General features: G+C 38.7%; 1 protein-coding gene across 6 annotated transcripts in view; it reads right to left on the reverse strand.

The window, feature by feature from the left end:
- The window catches only part of BBS9 (Bardet-Biedl syndrome 9), a 478,425-nt gene that overhangs the window by 311,068 nt on the left and 151,439 nt on the right, over positions 1-15,918 (reverse strand). For all 6 annotated transcript variants that reach the window (XM_019483427.2, XM_019483428.2, XM_014602583.3 and 3 more), the window contains 2 exons: positions 14,739-14,911; positions 10,801-10,953 (listed from right to left, as the gene is read on the reverse strand). In XM_019483427.2, the coding sequence (XP_019338972.1) occupies positions 10,801-10,953; positions 14,739-14,911 (326 nt within the window). The remainder of the gene's footprint in view (positions 1-10,800; positions 10,954-14,738; positions 14,912-15,918) is intronic.

Genomic DNA, 15,918 nt, shown 5'->3' on the forward strand with positions numbered 1-15,918 from the left:
ATGGAGGTTTCACCTGTTTGCCCCTTGTGCTAAGAGTAAAATGTGTGAGTATACATGTGCACCTTCATAAGTACTGTTTTTTAAAGTCTGTATTATTTGCTCTCACTCTCATATTCCCTGAAGGCTGGAACAGTAAACTGGAGAGTCCATGGCTTTGGAGAAACTCTGGGAAAATGGCAACAGCTACTGGGGAGAATTGGAGGCGTAACTTTCTGGACCCAGATAATTTAGCTGCAGGTCCCTGCTGCTGAAAGGATCAGACATAGATAGCATCTGTAGCTCAAGTGTTTGAATAATGCCCCGAGTCAGGGACAGAATGTCTACTTTCTTCCAGGTCCAGCAAGCTAAGAGAATTAGGGAGTCAAAGTTTGAGTCCTGTACAGCAGCCCTGTGAGTCTTTACCAGGATTGTAACAATAAGGGAACAGGAAAAATCCATGAATATCTATGATTATTGAATCTTCCTCTTAGTTATTTGCAAAAAGCAAGGATTTTTGTTGCTGTTGTTGGGGGTGTTTTTTTTGGTAACATCTTTTATTGGACCAACTACATGGTTGGAAGTTAGGGGGGGTTCAGGCACCAAGGAGGGGCAGATGGTGGGGGGACAGGCCCAAGTAGGGGGAAGGGGGACAGGTAGCAAGAGGCAGGGATCAGGCCACATGACTCACCAGCTGCTTGCCCTCAAATCACCCGCCCTGTCCTGCTGCTGTGTTAAGGGGGACCATTTTAAGATGATCCTAAAAAATATGCAGGGAGTACAGGACTGGGAGCAGAAAGCAGAACAGCAGATTGGGTAGGGGAAGGGAATCGGAGCAGGTATGGGGATAGTTTGTGGTATGCCTGCCAAAATGGTTGGCCTCCACGGATTTAATAACAAGCCTGTGGAAAACAAAGTAACAAGTCCAGGGAATAAATTAATTTGCAAGCCAGGCATCAAGCTCATTTTTCTATTCCTCTAACCTGGGTGCCTCTGTCAATTTATCTATATCACGGCTTCCCATCATTATAATTGACAAGAAATTTTCCCATAATATTAACAGCAAAAGCAAAGCTCTAGAGGTTTTCACGGCCTTCCCTCTGGCATTGCTAGCTTTTCAGGGAAAACTCTGCCTGATGTCATGGTTTTGATTTGATGTATTTAATTTTCTTTAAGTTGATTTTTTTTTAATTTTTGAACTGGTTATAGACTTTATTAGGAAAAGGATATCAATGCCATGACTGGACTTTTGATGAAAGAAAGGTGTACTTGAAAAAGAAAGTTTTATAGCACCTTCTAAAGGTAGCCAGACTGTGTGCTTGCCTAGTTTCCTTTAAAAGTGCCCCTTGCTTCTGTGAGAAATACTTTATACCCACCCCCCCACAATCTAGCACTTTTTGCCCTAAGCTCTGTAAGCAGTATTAACTTCTTGAGGACTGAATGAACTTGAGGGTCTGGTAAGCATATGTTTCTGAAGGAGACCTTGACTATTTCAGTTACCGGTAGTTAATTGTAGTTCTTCTGGTTCTCACCTACCACAAGAAGTGTGGATACATTTCATTTTCAGTATTCAAAAAAACTTTTTAAAAAGTCGCCTGAGGCCTAAACAGATCTTGGGATTAGGCTAAAAACCCTATGAAGCACAAAAAGAACACCACTTACAAGCCTTTATGGTGGCTCTACATCAATGGAAAATCTTTCTACTGATGGGGTGATCCTCCTTGAGCCCATTTACAACAGGCAAAACGTGATCAACCCACCTCACAGAGTTTACCCTAGTATGCCAGTCTGATATGCAAGTTTCCAACTCCAAAAATTATGTGGTAGATTGTGTCTTACTTTCCCCACGCAAAAAAAAGTATAGGCTTTTTAATGCAACACGATGTAAAGCAAGTATAATCTGACTATCACCTCTAATGCAGTTCATTATAAATTACATGGCCCTGAACTGTATTTACCTCATATTAAAATATAAAATAACCCAACATTAAGAAAATCTTCCAGGAAAGAATGACTATAATATAGTGTACTTATAGAAGGGAAAAACAACACAATACTTCTAAATCCATGCAACACATAGGTTAATTTTGGAGGCCTCAGGAAGTATACTAAGTATATATTATGTTTCCTGAGATTTCAGCAGAATCTGAAATTAATCTGAATTGCTGGACAAAATACAAAGCAAGAATCCCTTTGAATCCATCTTATTTATTAAGAACAATTTCAGGGAGCTTTTACTATGGCCGTCCTAATCATGCATATTACAGCTTTTTTTCATTAAGGTTTGCAAACAAGCAAGAGTGTTGAAACCCTGCAAAGCAGTATTTTAAGTATTAAAATACTATGTGCCAATTCTCATTTATTTCATAACAAACCATGATATAAATCAGGCAAATTAGTTCCTAACAAGATTTCAGATAACACAGTAAGTCTGAACTTGACATTATTTCATCTCTGAAGTTCTGCCACATTTAACTGCAAAATCAATATTGTAGTTGAGATTTGACAAATACCCAAGTTCATTCACATCTTGTCCAGGCATTTTTTGGCTAAATCATTTGATCATTTTCTAAGACAGATTCTCAGCTGTTCAAACCAGCATTATTCCAAGGAAGCCAATAAAACGATTGATGTATAACAGGCGAGAATCTAAGCCTCCTTTTTCCTAAATAAGTTGTAATATATGTTTTCCAGAGATCAGTGGAACTATTCATGGAATAACATAATATGAGTATACCACCCTCGATATACTATCCCCGAAGATGTATGAATTCATGCATTCTTGCCAAAATGCACATAATGCATTGCAGCTTTTGTTTATTTGTAGTTTAATATCACATCATACTGAGCATGACCTTAAGATGTGTAGATAAAATTATCCCTCCAAAATATAGCTGCTATAATGAAGACTTGAAACCCAGTTTCCTTTAAAATTCAATCATACATTATCTATTTTAAAACATTTAGAACATTTGTGTAGTTCTGAAAATTGGATTTTTTTAAAGGCAATCATAGTGAAATTGCAGGCTTAATCATTCAGTCCTAGTTACAGTAATATCCATAGATTCATAGATATTAGGGGCTGTAAGGGGCCTCTCAAAATCATCAGGTCCAGCCCCCGTGTGCTTAGGCACAAAAGACTGCTGGGATCAGATGACCCCAGCAAGGTAAGCGTCCAGGTGTTTTTTGAAGATATCCAGAGTGACTGTACCACTTCTGGGGAGAGACTATTCCAGACCCTGGACACTCAAGTTGTAAAGAAGTTTTTCCTTATGTCTAATCTAAAGTGATCTTCTAGCAATTTATGACTGTTAGTCCTAGTCTTCTCCTTGGGAGCCCTGGTGAACAGACGTTATCCCAGTGCCCAATATGCACCCTTTATATATTGACAGGCCACCACCAACTCCCCTCTGAGTCTTCTCTTTTCCAGGCTGAACAGACCCATGTCTCTCAGCCTCTCATCATATGGCCTGCTCTTCATACCTCTATACCATACGTATAGCCCTCCTCTGGACTTTTTCAAGCTTCTCCACATCCTTCCTGAAGTACAGCGCCCAAAACTGGATGCAGAACTCCAGCTGTCGCCTCACCAACGCTGAGTAAAGTGGGAGGATGACATGCTTAGTCCTGTTTGAGATGCATTGGTAGATGCATGCCAGTGTTTTGTTTCCTTTGCCAGCTATGGCATTGCATTGGTGGCGCATGCTCATTGTATGGTCTATCAAGACCCGCAGGTCTCTTTCAGTTGTGGTGTTGGTAAGTGTAGCACTGCCAAGCCTGCAAGTATGTTGCGGGCTGTTTCTCCCCAGATGGAGCACCTTACACTTCTCAGTGTTGAACATCATCAGGTTTTGATTTGCCCACCTTGTGAGCCTGTCCAGGTCAGCCTGTATCCCCAGCTTATTGTCCAGCATGACCGCAGTCCCCCATAATTTGGTGTCATCTGTGAACTTTGCCAGTCCACTTTTAACACCCGAGTCAAAATCATTAATGAACATGCACTGGTCTGAGTACTGAACCCTGAGTTTCCTTTGGTCCGAGTACTGAATCAATTGAGTTCCCTTTGAACTCATCTGATAACCCCATTGTGGGAAGACTTTATTTACAAATTCCTTGCTTTGTTTGTTAAGTCTTGTTTTCTACAGAAATAAATTGCCTCGTGCAAATGTGTTAAAATACGTCATGTTCTTACGTGAGCAAACATACAACACATAGTACATAGCATTCAATAGGTAATATGCACCTTACTATTCCTCCCCAATAATCATACATGTACTCTGTTACACCATTGGTTCTCAAATATGTGAACAACTTAGCTTGTAAGCCATGGAATTTAACTTCTGTAAGGAACACACGTAAAAAACTATTTTTATTCCAACATATATATGACTTAAAACAACTAAAGTTCAAGGTCAAGATCAAGATCATGCCTTGGAATAATTCCCACCTCACTGTATGAGATTCTCATTATGCAGGGATAGGAAAGATGGGAAATGGTCAGGTATATCTAGCAGACATGGACATGCATTTTGATCTCTGAAACAATACTCCCTTTCCTCTCTTTCTTCCTATTTTAAGACCATCAGAAGAAACAATAGACATGTAGCTGACAGAACTGATATGTTAATTAGACCAAATCAGTAGATAAAAATGGGTGTGTTCAATTGATCACAAATAATTTTTCAGGAAGGAGGATACTATCAAAAACTAAACCTGAGGTGCAAGGTGTTGTCAGACAAAATAGGCACCACAAAATTCCAAAAGGATATGAACCTTCTACTTGACTTTTAGATTAACTATGTGGCTGTCACCATAGATAAAATGACTGTGGAAATATGAAGGGGTTAGAATCAATGGCAAAGGAAAGTCATCACTGATACTGGTAATGCCCTGCACTCTGTATAGAATCCCTTATTCCCTCAACACTGGCCATTAAATGAGTAAATATTCAATCAGTTTCCAAAAATGACAAAACCTAATGAAGTGAAATATTCTTGAGTCCCAATATTTTGGCTTGCCGTATAAAGGTACAAAGCAGTCTACTACTAAAACATAGAACTACAATGGTTATTGTGTGAGGGAAGTCTCTTTTTTCAGAATAAGGGAGGAACTATTGTGTTTCTCACTCAAAAAAAGTAAAATGTTTGCTGACTTAGCAAATCTTCTATTATGTGCTATACCAACTTGTCTGCGTAAGCCAACTCAAATTGTAGGCATGCAAGGTGGAGATACTGAAAGATGTGGGATATTTTCCCATTAGCTGCTGCAGCCAATGTAACTGGAAATAGTAATCTATGATCACCTTTTCAATTCCAAAGAACTATTTGGACACACTTTCCTGTCAGTAAAAGTAAAAGGGTAAGAAACTTAGGTACACAAGAATCTGTTCAAGCTGTGATCCTTAAACGGATCCCTCAAGAAACAAAATCAACTATTCAAGATAAGCACAGACAATAAACTAAAGAAATTAGAGTGAATATCATTACACAAATTCTAGCTCCTTGTAGAGAAAACGCCACAAAATTGGATCACAAGCTGTTCTACAACTATTTGGCATTTAAATATAGCTGAGGAATGAGCTTTTCAACTGTGTTGTCAACAACAAGAAAAAAACAGGAGAAAAGAAACTGAGTTTGCATTACCAGTTAATAATCCATAGCTTCAGCTAGTGACAAATGGGACTTTTATATTTAGAAAGAACTGCAAGCCAAAGTACGTCACCAATCCAAAAGCAAAGAACCATTACTGTAGTTTTGTGTTTTTGGGTTGTTTTTTTTTAAACTGGGTCATTGGCATCACTTAAGACTGAAGAAAACTGACAGTTTAACAGCCAATTCTTCTGTTTTATTGTATGTTTTATGGTTATAAAACAAAATATGCACAAAGAGTGGTTAGACTGCCATGTCACTAAGATCTTCACAGTCTTTGTGAGTTATAAGACAAGTCCCTAAAACACTCAAAACAAATACAGAAAACCTGAAGAAAGATCAAATATTTAAACACTTTTGTAACACAAAATGGACAGCAGAGATATCACCTAGGACTCTACTACACCTCTTACAGATTAACTCCATCATAAGTATCCAAAGTCTTCTCTCCCTTTTCCCAAAAGTGGACATTCTAGACCACCGAATCCCAACAATGGTACTGCAAGATCCTTAAGGGTCAACAATATTAACACACAATATTAACACTGTTGGGTGTGATAACACCTATGCCTGATACACAAGGTAAACCCAGAGATATCAAATAGGAATCCAGGGTTTCAAAAACATTCCAATCTGTTGTGGTCTTCTGGGTGTTTTGGAATCACTCTATTATTTCTTCTGTAACCAAATGACTGAAAATTAAGAGTTGACGTTTTCCAAGGGGTATGCCTTAAATCCAAAAATGTTGAGAACCATCATCCCAGCTTTTGACGACAACGATTCAGTGTATGGGAATTAAGACTCCAGAGCAGCACCTTCATCCATTCTCAAGCTATGAAAGCTTTGAGCTCGGACAGCAGAAAACCACCACAGTGGATACCAAATCATCCAATGGAACTCAGCAAAGCATCTGATTTACAAAAAGTTCTCTTACATTATACTACAACCTTTTTTTCACATTCAGAGCCCGTCTATTAATGAACCAACATTTTGCACACTGTTTCCTACTGTTCAGTTCCATATAAAACCTGTCCAACTAATTTTTTTCCTTAAAATTCAAGCTAGTAGTGCATTCTGTTTCATGTGATACAGTCCAGTCACCATCCAGGACTCTAAAACTCACACATTCCAAATCACTCACTAGAACTGAACAAGCCATTATTCTCAAGCAAAAAGTTCTCTTACAAGGTTATATTATTGTTTAAGACTATTGTGTAACCCTCCAATGCAACAGTTCTGCCATCAAAATAAGGGTGTCTCATATAGCTGTTAAAATTGGTGGCATTTCAATCAAATTTATTACAACCCACTTTACAGAACACAAATACAAAAAGAATAATTACATTAGACAAGATTAAACCAAAATGAAACCTTTCACAACTGCAGACAATTGAAAACTCCTTAGACATTTCTCTCAGCATAGAGACAAGGCAATATTGCCATTTCCTTATAACAGACCCATTAATCATTTTATTGTAGCACTGGATACATCCTGCCTCAATGTATCTCTCCGAGGACTAATAAAAAAGATTTGATTGTGAACAGAAATGTATTTTTGCAAGGAAATCAAGGGCAGCCTGATTGTCTTTGGCTCAGCAAAGAGGACTTTTACTCATGTAATTTAACGTACTTATGAATCTGCAGAACTGCCTGTTTGTATTTAAATCAGGGATGACATCTGGTCCCTGGTGCTTGTCCCTGGGTCTGATCAGACCCACATGGGGCACAGCACATAACCAGGGCACAGGGCCAGTCTGTGTCCTGGATCTGGCCATTGACCCTTTCCTCCCTCAGCAAACCTGATCTAGTGGTCACTCCAGTCAATCAGAGACTTGGGCTGTGTTCAGTGCAGACCCTGGAACAGCTAGAATGGGTGCTGCATAAAGTGCAGTCCAGCTGGAGTAGCAGATGCACATCATCTGGTGGCCAATCCAGCTGACCTCTACTACATGTGGTGCCCGCTGCAACCAGTCCAGGACCTGCAGTGCCCATGACGCCATGTGCAGCATGGTTCATGGACCATGTGAAGCTTGGCCCAGCAGGGCCTGTCACCACACATTGCATGGCTGCTTCTCCAGCCAGACAACACCACACAGTGTGCCCATTCTAGCCACTCTGGGGCCCACACTGTAGACAGCTTGAGTCCTAGACCAGCTGGCACAACTGCTGGAGGGGACATAGGGAGCAGGAGGGTATCCATGGGCCTGATCCAGCCCATAGACTGGCCCTGAGCCACTCATCTAGCCTGCAGGGCCAAAGGAGTTTAACACCCCAATTTAAATTCTACTTTTATTACAGAAATCAGATTGATTCAGTAACTTCATTCTAACAATTTGCAGCTTGGCATAAAAGATACGCCAATAAAAAAATTTACAAATCCTTTACAGATATAGATATCAAAATGTATAGGAAATAATCTATACCAGGCAGGTATTAAGGACCATTAGGCCTATATTTAAAAGACTTTTCTACACAGTGTAAACTGTTCTATTTTGCACTATACTGATATAAGTACATACTAGTATAGCTATTATCACATAGCAAGAAGAATAAGGTATATCAGCATAAAACATCTTTATACCAGTACATCTTTGTTCACACTAAAGGAATTATACCAGTACAACTATTTCATTAAAATCCTCCTTCTGAACTGAAATTATTATTGGCATCCTTTTGTTTGTGAGAGATGGTAGATATTGCAGCCTATGATGTAGATGGTTTTCATTGTTTCATGTGACTGAATAGTGCAATCCGAGATTTTCATGATCTGTGGCAGTAGTTGCAAAAGTATGCGTCATGGTTGGCTGGTTCGGGAGCTGCTTGCTTCTGACGGACTCTTTGCTCTTCAAGCTGCTGGAGCCAAATCCTGTTGTGGACTTTAATGCCCTGGTGGAGATGATGACACCACCTGTTCCAATCGCTTGCCAAGATTTCCCATTAACCAGGATCAATTCCAAACGCCTTCATATCTCGCTTGCATGTGTCTTTATAGCGAAGCCTGAGGTGCTATTGAAACCCTCCTTCTAAACTGAAATAGTTATACTATTACAACAACCTGTCAGATCCCATGACACCTTTAAATGAATGTGTGCCAGGGGAGGGGGGGAGGCGAGAAGAGATCATTCCCATTCCCCTCCCCCCCAGCCTACCCCAGTAAGAAAAAGTCTGAAAACATTGGTGGGGGGATGTTGGTTGTAGCCATGTTGTCTAAGGACATAGACAGACAATGTTCTTTGGGTAAATATGATACCTTTTAGTAGACCAACCAAATATTTGGGGAAATTGTTCTTTGCAAGCTTTTGGGTACAAACACCCTTCTTCAGGCAGAGGGAGAGTTTACAGTTGTTTTGTGCTCTCCTGGATGGGATAGAAGCTGGTAACTATCAGCTTCTATCGCATCCAGGACAGCACAAAACAACTCCAAACTCTTCCTCTGCCTGAACAAGGTGTTTGTACCCGAAAGCTTGCAAAGAACAATTATTCCAACTATTTAGTTGGTCTAAAAAAAGTATCACATTTACCCAAAGAACCTTGAAACCACATTTTGTCATTTAAAAACAAGAACACACATAAACCTGATTCTCTATACTATTTCTCATGTTCTTAAGTCAGTTTCCCAATAAAATAAATGTCTCCCCTACTATGTGAAAGACTTAAACAAAGAAAATGATCAACTCTCTAGTAAAACTAAGTATTACATTCTGTCAAAATAAACAGACTTTAGATAATTCTATTTTCTCTGTTTCTTTCAGTTATTGTAATCCTAAAATGTGACACTCAACAGTAGTTAAAAGAACGAAAAGTCAGATGGAACATTATTTTTACTTGATTGCATCTGTAAGTAAACCTCCGGAATAGAAAATCAAACATAATTCATTGAGACTTTTTATCAAATTTTAATAAAAGACCTTAGATCTTCATCCTGAAATTCACAATGACCAGACAGATTTTTACATCCAAAAAACCTGGTAACTTTTAATGGGGATCTTTTCATGTGTAACAGTTCTCTTGTGTGTTGTCACTGTAGGATCAGACCTTAATTCTTTCATAATCTGGTTCAGTAAGCCTGCCTGGAAGTGTGGAGGAATCACGCACCTATCAAAATGTCTCATATTTTTATGATTAAGTAACATGTATTTGCTTTAAAAAAATCTTACCTTTATTAAGGATTCATACAATAGAAAGAATTGAATTTATGGCAAATGTAACCTTTATTCTTACATAATTACCTCTAGGCAATTTTTTCATGTTACAAGAATCTTTCCTCAACTTAATCATCATATAGCATATCATCTGACTGTTTTAAGAATGATTGAAGCTTTTTAGAAAAAGAATGCACACACGCACACAAATATATTCTTTTTCTAGAAAGCTTCAATATATGAGACATTCTAGAAAGCATCAGTCATTCTTAAAACAATTAGATGATATGCTATATGATGGGATGCCAGAGCCCAGAAGCTACCTGTGTCTCTATGAATCTATTTCCCCAACTCTTTAGGCACAGGTGCACAGAAGAGAATATCATGGCAGGTTGAAGATTGAAGACTAACCTGGTTTCCTAGCAAGATGGTACAAGACACCAACAATGTGACTTCTTAGGATCCCAAGCAATATGGGGCTGTGGAAGTAGTAGTCAGGAGTGAGGTATGTTTTGGTGTTTTCCACCAGCCTAAGACCAGTCCAGGGGAAATGGGGTGGAGTGGGGGGCAGAGGAGCTAGGTCCTTAACTATAACTATGGAATTACAAACTGTTAAGGAAATAAAGAGTCTTGAAGGAGGACACGGTCAGGCTCCAACTAATTTTGTTGTGAATGTTACACCAGCCAAACCATTCCACCAGTTTACAGTGTACCATAAAATATTTATACTAGCAATGAACTATAAAATATTTTCACATGAACTATAAAATATTTACACTATCAACATCAGCTTGGAAAGAATGATGTCCTGTCAAGTTTCTGTGATCCTAGAGTAGAAATTCTGTGGTTGCAAATTAAATAAAACCATTGCAAATCATCTGGAAACTTGCAGAGAATATAAGGTTAAACAAATTACTGCTTCCTGGTCTCCTGAATGGTAAATGTGATCAGGAAAGTATAGCTTATGTGCTTTAACATGTGAATTTTAACAACAACATAAAGAAAAGTTAGGTTCATAACCAAACTGTACTGACCTGTCTGTAAGTTCCTTCTAGCAAGGTGTCCAGATGTTGGAGGGGAGCAGGGGTTTTGTCTTTGAATCGTGCTAGCAATCGTCGTTCAATAGCTCTAAACTGTATTGCCCGTTCAGATAATAGTTCTTGGAATTTTTCAGCGTTCAAGCGCAGCTGCAATTTTTTAAGGATTAAAAAAAAATCCAGATTAAGAGTTTGAGTCAATAGATAAAAGTCTTCCTTCAAAATCTATGTGCATAATGAAGTTTTAGATCAGAAACAGTCTGGAAATACTTATAGTATTTATTAATTTAAAGAGTAGCTTGCTGTGGTCACATGGACTGTCTTGGATTTATATTGGTTTGGGATAAATTTCACACACATCATGAGATCTACCAGCAAGTTGCAATAATTGCTCCTATTATTGAAATTGAAAATAATTGTTGACAGCCACAGTAATCTATGATAATACACAATAGCCTCTTCATGAGGTCTTGTAACAGGAATGAAATTAACTCGTCAGCACCATGATATGAGGGTTTTTCTTTATTTCAATGTGCTATGTCTGTGGCACATATGTAAAACGTATTAAATGTAACACAGCAGCAGAAAGTGAAGGGTTATAATTCCCTTTGAACATGATTGAAGTATTAAGTTTTCCTTTGGTTGAAACTATACTATCTCTTTTTGGGAAATCTTTTTTCACCTCAATATCCAGAGGGCCAGTATTGCAGCCAATTTTCTTAAAGTGCCCACAAAACCATGATAAAATTATATATCAAAATGTTCAGGCAATAATAATTCATACTTCTGTCTGCAATGAGCTCTATTTTACTTTCCAGTATAAGACCCTTAAGCACAAAAATGACTTGAGACATTCTAAAAACTGGGTCCTTGACAAATAAATGGAGTTCTCCAAGTAGGTAATATCCTCCATATGAGAGTCACAGAGCAATTATCAGAAGTCATCAAAATGTACATTCCAAGATATGCTGTTCCCAGGACATGGGTAACATGACATTTATCTTCCCTAATGCTTCCCAAAGTTAATAGGAAATGATTCAAGGCCTCTAATTATCAAAAAGCACCCTGGCATAAAACAAGCCACAAACCATTATATATGGATAGTCAACATAAAACCCTTGGAGGACAACTCAGGCAAGTGAGAAGGAGCACAACGCTAAAGCAAAAGAAGTAGTATCTTTAGAAATGGGAGGGGAAAAAGGACACGAGAATCTCCAATCATCTCTCAAGCATACCAGGATCTGTCAAAATTGAAACTGAGAGGGAAGCAGAAAGATTTCCGTAATAACCTGAAACAGAATTGTGCTCCATTCAAGAAATAAGAGGCTCTCTAACCCAGTATTAATATATGTTTCAAGTCATCATAATAGACAAAAGCTGCACAGTATGTTAGAAACTAACATGTCGCCTCACAATCACACTACTATTTCAAACTTCTGGAATTATTTAGGCTTAGATGCCAGACTGGTAATAATTAACCAGCTAACAGCATCTTATTTTATTCCTCTGAGTCTGATTATGAAGTTGATGCAAATTTTGCTAGCTTCACTGGAAGCAGAAATGTTATTCTTTGGCAGCTCTATGCCAATGATGGTGGATGCCAGGAAGGGTAATGAATAGGGTACAGATTGCTCTAGATAGAGACAGGTAACTCGGCAAAATGGATCATTTTGTCTGACCTAGTGTGGAAATTCTGATGTTGCTATCAAGATAAAAATGTGCAAATACCACTAGTGGAAGACATAAAATAAAAGAACATGTCACAAGAAACAACCAAAAAGAATCTATGGTAGGAAACAGCTGGGACTGCAAGGAGTTGGGGGGAAAAAAGAAAATAAGGAAGGGATGAGCACTGGAAGTTAAAATGTAGCCAGAGAAAGTACACGCCTCTGGTGCAGGGACTTCCTCCAACATGAGGTCTCTTCCAGCCCTAAACTTCTGTGAATATGTAAAAGTAAAAATGCGGCACACCGCTGCCAACAGAAGTGAAAGCTCTAGTGTTGTTATACACCATTTTAATAACAGATACACTGCTTTTAAAAAATACATACATACACACATATAGATATATACATATAATACAGATGACTTAAGCCTATGACTAAAAAGCAAAAATAAGCTTTTAGAGACTAACTGGTTCAGAGAGGCATGACCTTCTGTAGGTGTTATCTGACAAATCTTACCCCTCTCTGAACCAATTAGTCACTGCAACCCAACCCTGACTTTGCCTTACTTCAGGCTAACCTAAGTACCTCTCCTGCTCAGTACTTGGTTTGCCTTTGAATACAAACAATGTTCAGAGCTATGCCCTCTTACATAACTTAAATCTATTTGCATGGAGGTCATTTTATTTGGTTTAGTTCATTTTATTCATTATTGTTAAAGTACTAGAGATGTTTTCATTACCATAATCTCAGCCAGAGGAACAGGTTGAGGGGACTGAGTAAGTCTTGTGTAGGGGTTGGAAAAGACATTTAATTTTTTCTTTCTGCCTTCACAAGGTATAACAAAATAATTTTAAGTATCGAAGTATAACAAAATAATTTTAAGTATAAAGGGACGTGTATATAAATCATAAAATATTTATGGATTCATTTTTACTGCATTATAATAGGAAGATGGCAAATATGAAAGGGCACATCAGCAGGAATATGTTCAATGACCAATCTTCCTATTCAATGATGCTAGTAAATAAGGGATCTAAGGCCAGATTATGTGCAGGTTCTATATCGGGGTGGGCAAAATGTGGCCCATGGGCTGGATGTGGCCCACCAGGCCATCCTATCCGGCCTGTGGGGCCCGTAAAAATTTAGAAAATTAATATTTATCTGTCCCTGGCTGCCTGTCATGTGGCCCTCGATGGCTTGCCAAAACTCAGTAAGCTGCCCTCCACCCAAAATAACTACCCGCCCCTGTTCTATACAGATACATACGGTGATGAGCTACAATATTATCCTCTACTTGTAGCATTTGCATGGGAGCAGGCCACAGGTGAAGCTACCCCTGGGTTCTCTGAACTCAAAATAATTAGTCAAGACCAGCACAAATTCCATTTTCTATAGTCTAAATGTGGAATGAGGCTTTTGAGAATATTTTTAAACCACTTTAACTTTTGGACACTGGCAGCTAACAGTGTGCCAATAAGAACTACAAACTATTAGCCTGTATGGAATTTTGCCATCACTTCAGTAATTTTGTATTAAGAAATTAACTTCTGTACCAAATGAGTGTTAGTCACTAATGCAGTCCTTTTCACCTACAAATACTTTATAAAAATGAAGTAACACTCCAGAAGTCAAGTCACTTGTCGAAGACCACAAAGAAAGTCAGGATGAGCACAGATATAATAAACACCTGTCAAGCCCCCAACAGCCACCAACAAATCAAGCCTTGCCCACTCATTTCTGCTCCATGCACACCCAAGCCTAGCTATTAGGGAGAGTAGATAGCTAATGCCACTCAGGCTCCAACTTAGAGAGCCTCTGAAAGCAGTAGCGGGCACTTACTCAGGAGCCTCAAGCGGATGTGCCAAGGAGCCTCAAGTCTAACTGCCAAATCTGGTAGCTTTCCTTAAAAAAGCATTTCTTGAGAGCAATGCTGAGGTATGAGCTCTCGATCTCTAAGATGTTTATCCTGCCTTATTCCAAGCCAGGGCTGATGCACAAAATAGGAACAGGTGGATAGGGAGGCTTCAGATATGCATACAGAAATAGAAAGTCCAATCCATAGTTCATTTCATAATACAGAATAAATTCCAATCCAAAGGAGTTGAACACAGTGGGTCTCTAGAGTTCAGTAGTTTATCATTAGGAAACTTCTGAGGAAAGCAAAAGACCAGAAAAGCTATGCTAAGGTAAAAGACCATACATGAAGCAAAACTTGCTAACAAAAACTAATGATACTTCTATCAGCATATAAAATATTTTAAGACATACCTCAAAGTGGTGATCAATACATTCAAAATATTCTTGCAAAGGAATTGAACCAGAGAAGATACACAGGAAGTCTTTGCAATTTTGCTTCTTGAAATGTTCTTCAAGACGAAGAGTAAGCTCATTTGCTATTAGCCAAATATCTTCTAATTGATCACTCTGGATTCTATACCGCTCTTTAAAAAAAAACAAAAAAACACACATGAAAAGGAGTAAAGAAAAATATAAAGCTACATAAGACTGACAGTGTCATCAAGTAGAAGAATTAATCAATTCTGTGATGTTTCTAAAATTTTTAATAAAGACATTCCAAAAGTAATTTTCTTTAGTGTTCCACAAGAATATATTTTATCTAGCTATGATAGTCCTAAATGACCTATCCTTGAAGTTTTTTCCTTGCATAGTAGTCAAATTTTGCAGCAGAACTTAGAAGATTTTAATACCTGAACCAAGCTGGCTTGCTTCACATCCTAAACATTTGTAAGTCCTGTTGTAAAATTTGCAGAAATTTTGCAGTTCTGCAGAAACTTGTGTTCTCAAAATGTGTTTTCACTAAAATAAGCACATACTTATAATCACAGAGACATAAGGCTGGAAGGGACCTCAAGAGGTCATCTAGTCCAAAACCCTGCCTAAGGCCAAGCCTTACACAAAAACCAAAACATAATACCCTTACCTGCCACAGGTAAAGCAAGGGGACCATGGCAGCCAATGACCTGATGCTACCAAGGTGTTAGTATAAGCTCAAAGAGATGCCAGGAAGAGGCCCATGCCCCCTGCTACAAAGGAAGGCAAAAACCCCTATAAGTCCATACCAATCTGAACATGAGGTAAAATCCCTTCCAAAATATTGTGATTGGTCTGACCCTGAACAGAGAGGCAAGACTCCCTAGCCAGGAACCTTCAGATTTAGGTTAGAGCAGAAGTACTGGCATATCCCTGTCAAAATCCCCAGCTTTGGCTGCAGCCAACACCCAATGCCTCCAAGGAAGGCATTAGAAAAAAAACCCAAAAACCCTGACACACATTAGCAGCAGCAGTGGGGTAGGAAGGGTTTCCTCCTGGCCTCATGCAGCAATGAACAAAACCCAGAAGACTCGGAAATACCCATGGAAGAACAAAGACATAACTACACCTAAATCATCCCTGACCAGTGGCTGTCCAGCATCTTCTTGAATGCCTC

Source organism: Alligator mississippiensis, chromosome 5 (genome assembly GCF_030867095.1).
Source record: "Alligator mississippiensis isolate rAllMis1 chromosome 5, rAllMis1, whole genome shotgun sequence".
NCBI lineage: Eukaryota > Metazoa > Chordata > Crocodylia > Alligatoridae > Alligator > Alligator mississippiensis.